The 6,582-nt window shown below is 35.2% G+C and overlaps 1 protein-coding gene across 1 annotated transcript; it reads right to left on the bottom strand.

Annotated features, from left to right (window-relative positions):
• Window positions 1–239: 239 nt before the first annotated feature.
• LOC114175283 (transcription factor MYB124-like) lies at window positions 240–6,268 on the bottom strand. Its single transcript, XM_028060063.1, has 13 exons — window positions 5,985–6,268; window positions 5,271–5,489; window positions 5,118–5,164; window positions 4,958–5,014; window positions 4,771–4,843; window positions 4,051–4,106; window positions 3,775–3,954; window positions 3,519–3,697; window positions 3,245–3,390; window positions 2,557–2,687; window positions 2,277–2,479; window positions 1,887–2,032; window positions 240–864 (listed from the first exon to the last, which is right to left on the bottom strand). Exons 2-13 carry the CDS (start codon window positions 5,403–5,405, stop codon window positions 754–756), a joined length of 1,464 nt encoding a protein of 487 aa, XP_027915864.1. The 5' UTR covers window positions 5,406–5,489; window positions 5,985–6,268; the 3' UTR covers window positions 240–753.
• Window positions 6,269–6,582: the final 314 nt, after the last annotated feature.

Raw genomic sequence — 6,582 nt, 5'->3', positions numbered from 1 at the left:
GCTCCATGGCAAACAAATCATATCAAAGAGAAAGGTATGCTTTGCCTCCATCAAATTGATTCTGTAACTATATGACAAACCATATCAAAGAGAAAGGTATGCTTTCTCCATTTCTTGTTCTGTTTTCATGATGCTTCCTGGTATTTGTCTTTACCATTTTCTTTTGTTTACCTGGAATATGATGGTAGGAAAGTCAATGTGCTAAATTCTTAGTTTGGAGAATTCTAACAGAAACAGTATTTGCACACCAAACCAAAATGCATTTCCACTCACTTATGATTATGTTTCAGTACATCATCAGAAGCAAAAGGGAAAAATATTTATTAAATAACCTATGCACACTCCAAACAACAAATTAGAATCCAAGTTCCCACTGTTAAGTTTCTTCTCTCTCTTCTATCTATGCTAATGTATTCATACACACTCAGGAATCAGGATGCTACTGATTACACAGCAAGCTCTGTACAGAATTCGGACAAAATGCTGATTGCTGGATTGGAGAAAAACAAACCCAGAACAATATCAAAACAAAAACAAACCAAAGAATGACACACTAAGCAATCCAATTTTATGTGCAAGTTTCAAAAAGGTAACTTTTGAGATGTTAGATATGTTGGTGGCGGCAAGAATGTATCATAACATTCTTGGGGAGCAGCATATGCCTTTCAAAACTTTAGGCAGAGTGAAACTGTAATTTTTCTCCAGATGAGAAAGTAGGATTCAAAACGGATCAATATTTGTATCTCAGATGGTTCATAGACTTGGTAGTAGGGCTCTTTTGCAAGGTGGCGGTTGAGATGAGTCGGCACTTGGGTTGATGGATGGAGATTCCACTCCTAGAGTTTTCCTTAGGAAGTTCCTTTCCTGAAAGAACAAGTGTAAAAATAAAGGTTAGTCTTCAGTGTCAAGCTTCGATATATTCTATTACTTGAAGAAAAAGAGACAAGTGCTATTAACAACGAAAAACTATGTATGTGTGAAAGAAAAACCCCAACAGCAGCTTCCACTAATCTTGACAAATAATTCAATGTTATTTGCAAGAAAATAGCTCCTAACTTCTAGCACCAATATATACTAGTATGCGTTTGATTGGATAAACTTTTCCAGAAACACTTCTAACTTCTATGAGCAATACCATAAGGACAAACAGATGATTTCTCTAAAAAGATTATTTTTAACTCATATAAACTAATTTTGCTTTCTACGGTTTGTCTTTCCTTCTCATTTTCTTCTCCTACAAGTGTTTATGGAAAATTTTATCCAAACAAACCCTACAGTTACATCATTATGTGTATAAGTCTGTATGCCAAAATATCCAAACTTCTCTTAGAAAACCCCATGCCATATACACATAAGTTGTATAAGTTTTACCAGCACATTATATGCCACCCAAATACTTGATTTATCTCTCTTTTACCAGCATCAACAATTGTAGGTAGGGATTGCCTAAACATTTCAAAAGCCCAGCTCATCTAAACCTGAATGGACTTAGAAGTAGCAATAGATGATATTAGGAACACTTGAGTTAAGGTGTCTACGGTTTCATCTTCCGAGTATTGAGGATGAAAAATAAAATGCTAGCATTATTTTATTTATTATTGATAGATTAAAAGAAACGATTCCATTAATCCAACAACTAATCATGTTAAGTTTCTAGATATAACAACTTCGTTCACCGCTTTAACATGTCACCTGTGCATTGATAAGCTTCCCCCCAAAAATTCCCCAGCTCAACAAGCTCTGCCATTAAGTTAAAAAGCTCCCTCGTTTGCCTACCTAATGTCATATTACTAGTAATATATAATCATGCTAGTTATCTCCATTAATGATATAATCTTTCTGTTGGCCTTGAAATTGTTCAATGCCAAAGCACACGGATGACTTACACTTTCAGAAAATTGTGGGCTGGGAATTCCTGCTGCCAAGGATCTGAACAGAGGGGTTACTTGAATAGGGGAGCTGAACTCCAATCTTGATGAGGTAGAAACAATCCCATCACTGTTTATCTGTTCCTCACAATATGGCAGTATCTCTGCTAGAATACACATAACATTAACACTTACCATTTACAGTATTAGCATATTGAAAAAAGCATTTTATTTTAGAAAATATATAAAACTAAGCCTTCATATAATTTCCAGCTCCGGAATAACTAAACACTTAAGAGGTTAAGTTATTATCTGGTTATTCATCAACTCTTTGAACATAATCTATCATATATGTGGTTAATTGTTACTAAACTGAAATTTTATTAACAATCCTTTCCATTTATTTACCTTGATCAACATTTGCAGTACAAAGAACCCCTTTATCATCTCTGCCTACTCCTTTTTCATCTCCAACTTGTTCAGACTTCATTTCAGTTCCAATATCTTGATGTAATGTGTGCTCTGAATTATCACCGGCTGACTGACCGAGGAAAGTTGATTCTGTACTGTATCCAGAACTGCCTGGAGAATCTTCGTATTTTTCCACTTGCCTAGAACGTATTCAGAAACTATTAGACATTTCGCACAGGCCACAGGTGAAGCAATAGCTTTAAAGATCTTAATGTACCTCCAACAAGCCTGGCCTTCCTCATTACCGCTTTTCAAGTCCTTAATATCTTTATCTACAAGCTGTAAATCTGGAATCTTGTGACAAGGGATGTCTGATTCTTTGTTTCGGTTCAGAAACTCTTGAAGAATCTGCCATCAATTCAAACAAGTGTTAGATGAATACACACTGTGTAAAAGAATAAGATTTATCAAATTTATATGGTCAAGTGAAAAGACATATCAGCTCGTGATTGGTATCATAAAATCAAGCTGATTTTCCAATACTTGAATACACGCTAGCAAAGTGATCTATGAAACTATTTCAGAGTTCTCGTTGGGAAGATTAACAACTGATTTGATTCATGTTTTCCTGTAAATAAATGCTTCAGATTCATAACATAAATTGCAAATATTTTAGTCAAGAAACTATAGGAGCAAGCAATGCCTAAACCTTTTCAATTAGCTTTTAATGCTTACCAGGGTGCTATAGAACGAAACAAAGATACATGTCAAACGACTTTCAATTTCTTTTTTTTGTAAATAGGCTAGCACGACAAGTTGCATCTTGTTGATGCTAACTTAGAAGGATATAACTGGCACTTTTAGGGCTTTACTCATCACAAAAAGTAGTTCATTTTCTAAAGAAGAATAAAAAGTGTTCAATATTCAAGACTTAAGCAAGTTTAGAAGAAGTTATAAAGCCTCACCTTCCAAGTGTGTTCAAGCCTTTGGTCCACGTTTTCGGTATCAACTTTTAGAGCTAGTGAACTTAGTAACTCTGCCTGTTCTATCAACACACTTCTCTTTGGGTCATCCCTTTTGAGAAATGTTCCTTGAATCTGGTCATCTTGGGCTGCAGAAGCATGATAAACCATCTTACAATGAGAGGATGGCCGAAGTTTTGTTTGCTGAATATATTAATTATATCATGTTTTCTGTTCAAGTTTTACTATTCATGAATCAAGTTCCAAAGATAACTACCAGAATTAAACTTGGGATTGCAATCATGCCGCTGATCTGGCAAGTTGTTTGAATTATGAGAGTTTTCAGCTAATACTGCCAATGGTGCTCTTTGCTGTTGATTTATTGGAGTTCCATTTCGTAAATGTGATCGGTCTCCAAATTTGCTCTTTTCTGCATCATCAGGGATATGGGCCCTCCTATATAGCCATAGGATAACATGTTAACACTTGTCTAAGTACAATTTGAGTATTTTGATAAATAGAGTATACAGTACCTCATCTTTTTAATAGGTACTCCAGATTCAGCTGTTGTATCCACATTATTATACTGTTGGAACATAATTCTCTTGTTATTTGAATTGATGTATGAAGTACTGTTCTCTTTTGCTAATGCTGCATATTTTTCTTTCTTTCGGCAGAGTGTGGAGAAACGGTTTTTCACAGCATTATCCGTTCTGTACAGGAAGCATTGCATTATATATTAACCATTAATAAAATGGCTATCATATTTTCGCATGCACTCAAGAAGAAAAGAATCAACTTTTGGTTACCTGCCTGAAACCACCTTTGCTATTTCTGTCCATCTGTTACCAAATATTTTTTGAGCCTACAGAGAAAATGGCAAGAAATATGATCACAAATGCCTCATTTATTCATGTGTAGTGAAGTTTAGTTGATGTTATCTGCGAAAGTATGCATATATACATATGAGATCTTGGTTGATTTGGTTGTAACCAACTTCTGACAGTAGGCTAGGTTGATTCTCGGTGCTTAAGTTCATCAATAGATTGTCTTCTGGCCAATGACGACAAAAAAGTCTTACAATGTGGCTTTGGACATAACTCACTCCTATAAAACCAACTTGTAAATGGAAATCTACCCAGTTATAAACAAAACTTGGTCATGTTATTGGTCAATGTGAATCTCCACCACACTCCCTAACATTGAAGACTAGATATCTTGACTGTGAAGTTTGCAAGACTTTGAGGATAGTCCAACAATAGCTCAATAGCAAGTGGCCTGATAAACTCAACAACATGATAGGATAAACTCTGGCATCATTTTAAATTTGGGTTTTAGGCCTAATTCAACTTTACAAATTTAACTTGCAAGTTAAGAATTGTCTCTCACTTGTATCTTTTAATTTAATCATACTACTATTCAACATCTCCAACAAGAGGGAAAACATGAACTCCAATTTTTTAAATGTCCATATGCTTCATCATAAAATAAGCTTGTTAATTCCCACTGTACACAGAGACCATCATTACCTCACATAAGAGCATGTCTTCCTCAGCTGACCATCCACCTTTCTTGAAATCAGAATTCAAGTATGTGTACCATCTGAAATGTGATTAGTAATAGAAGGATCAGAATAGTAGTAACAAAGAACCCAACAGATCTCTTGAATCAGTGAACATCAAAATTAAGAAACTGTAGACAATTGAAAAGAGTCACCTTCTTCTGCACTGTCTTGTCGTTTTATCTTTAAACTTAGATGCAATAATTGCCCAACTGCATATAATTAATTGCAATACAAAGCCCTTTAATGTCACTCGTCAACGAAGGAAAAAGTAGTGTATCACAAAAAGAAGAATTAGTAAAGAAGAATGAGTACTTTTCAGTTCCATGAATACCAATCTGCTCCCTTAGTATATCATCCTCCTGAAAAACTCTCTTATCCATTATTAGAACTAACTAAATGATATATATTGGCAAGTAAACAGAACAATTAAAATAAATGTAGACAGCTAAAGAGAGAAAGAAACACCTCTTGAGTCCAAGTCACAATGTGACGCTCCTTCTTTTTAGATTCTTCATTGTGCTCCTTCTTTTTAGATTCTTCACTGTGCTCCTTCTTCGTGGACTCTTCATTATGATGCTGCTTCAAATCTTGCGGCATCATTTATCTCAGAGAGTGCTGATTATTCTATCGGCGTCCCTCTCTTCTTGACGCTCCTTCTTTTGCCTGAACCGGCCAACTTGCATGCTGAAGACAAAGCTTTATAATTAGAAGCTTTTATGTTTTGCAAAAAAATTGAAAAAGAAAAGAGAAAGAAAAAGCGAAACCATCACTTCTCCCTTCTCTTTCATATCCACCTTTACACCTTAATAAGAAAAAATCACATTCCCAAAAGCCCTCACGAAAAGGTATTCAATTGAAAAAGGGAAAATAAAATTGCTATTATCATCATTGATCAAGGCAGAACAAAACAGGAAAACACAATCCAATGTTAAAATTAGAGAGCCAGAGCTAGACGAAAAAGAGAGATAGATAATGGGTAATGAAAAATACTTAAAAGGGGTATATGGGATTGGATCAAAATCTTATTTTTATCCAAACCCAACAAAGTACCAACTACCTATTTATTTCATGGAGTACTGGCATGCAACAAATAACCCAGAAATGGTGGGGGATCTAAACAAATTGATGAACTTGGAACATACCCAAATGAGTAAAAGAAAGGGTCAAATTGACAAATACCTCAAATACAACTACGTTTGGATTTGTGATACGTATTATTGGATAAAGAGGAAAACTGATAGCAGGAAGCAGAGATAGTAGAGAGAGTGGTATGAGGAGCAGTGTGGAGAGTGAAATGAGTCTTTTTGGACCAAAGTACTAATGTTGATCTGTGAGTGTCTGAGTTACTTGGTTGTTTTTGTTTTTCAGTTGTTTCTCTCTCTTACTTTTTTGAAAACGGTCACACACCCTCTTAGTTGGGTGGTTCTCTTTTCTTACAAGAAAGAAAGAGAATAGAAAATTGGAGTGGCGAGTGAATGCAAAACCTAAGATTAATTAATACTTTTTATGTATTTGTTTAATAGTTTTAAATAAACGGATACTTGGGGTTAGTGCGCGGGTATGAGGGAAGTTTGAATAAAACGCTGAATTCCATGAGAAGACTTGTGGTGTGGTGCAGCTCCTAACGTGCATTCTTCAGTGTTTATTAATGGTCTCGTGGGTTATTGTGGCATACTTTCTCCCTACGCCACTACACATCACACGGCTATTCTTTCCTTTAATTAACTTTTATATCTCTTCTTTCTTTCAATATTTGTAGTGAAGTTTTTATTAAATA

This window comes from Vigna unguiculata, chromosome 3, assembly GCF_037176805.1.
Source record: "Vigna unguiculata cultivar grain cowpea cultivar isolate G323 ecotype 2 chromosome 3, ASM3717680v1, whole genome shotgun sequence".
NCBI lineage: Eukaryota > Viridiplantae > Streptophyta > Magnoliopsida > Fabales > Fabaceae > Vigna > Vigna unguiculata.
Note: the sequence above shows the minus strand (reverse complement) of the source record. Positions and strands in the feature narration are given on the sequence as shown.

Bases quoted from the DNA above. Each gene is read 5' to 3' on its own strand.
- LOC114175283 (XM_028060063.1), bottom strand. From the start codon at position 5,405: ATGATGCCGCAAGATTTGAAGCAGCATCATAATGAAGAGTCCACGAAG. The intron at 5,165-5,270 runs GTGTTTCTTTCT...AGAGTTTTTCAG, and splicing joins TTGTGACTTGGACTCAAGAG to GAGGATGATATACTAAGGGA. The intron at 2,033-2,276 runs GTAAATAAATGG...GTATTCTAGCAG, and splicing joins TACTGCAAATGTTGATCAAG to AGATACTGCCATATTGTGAG.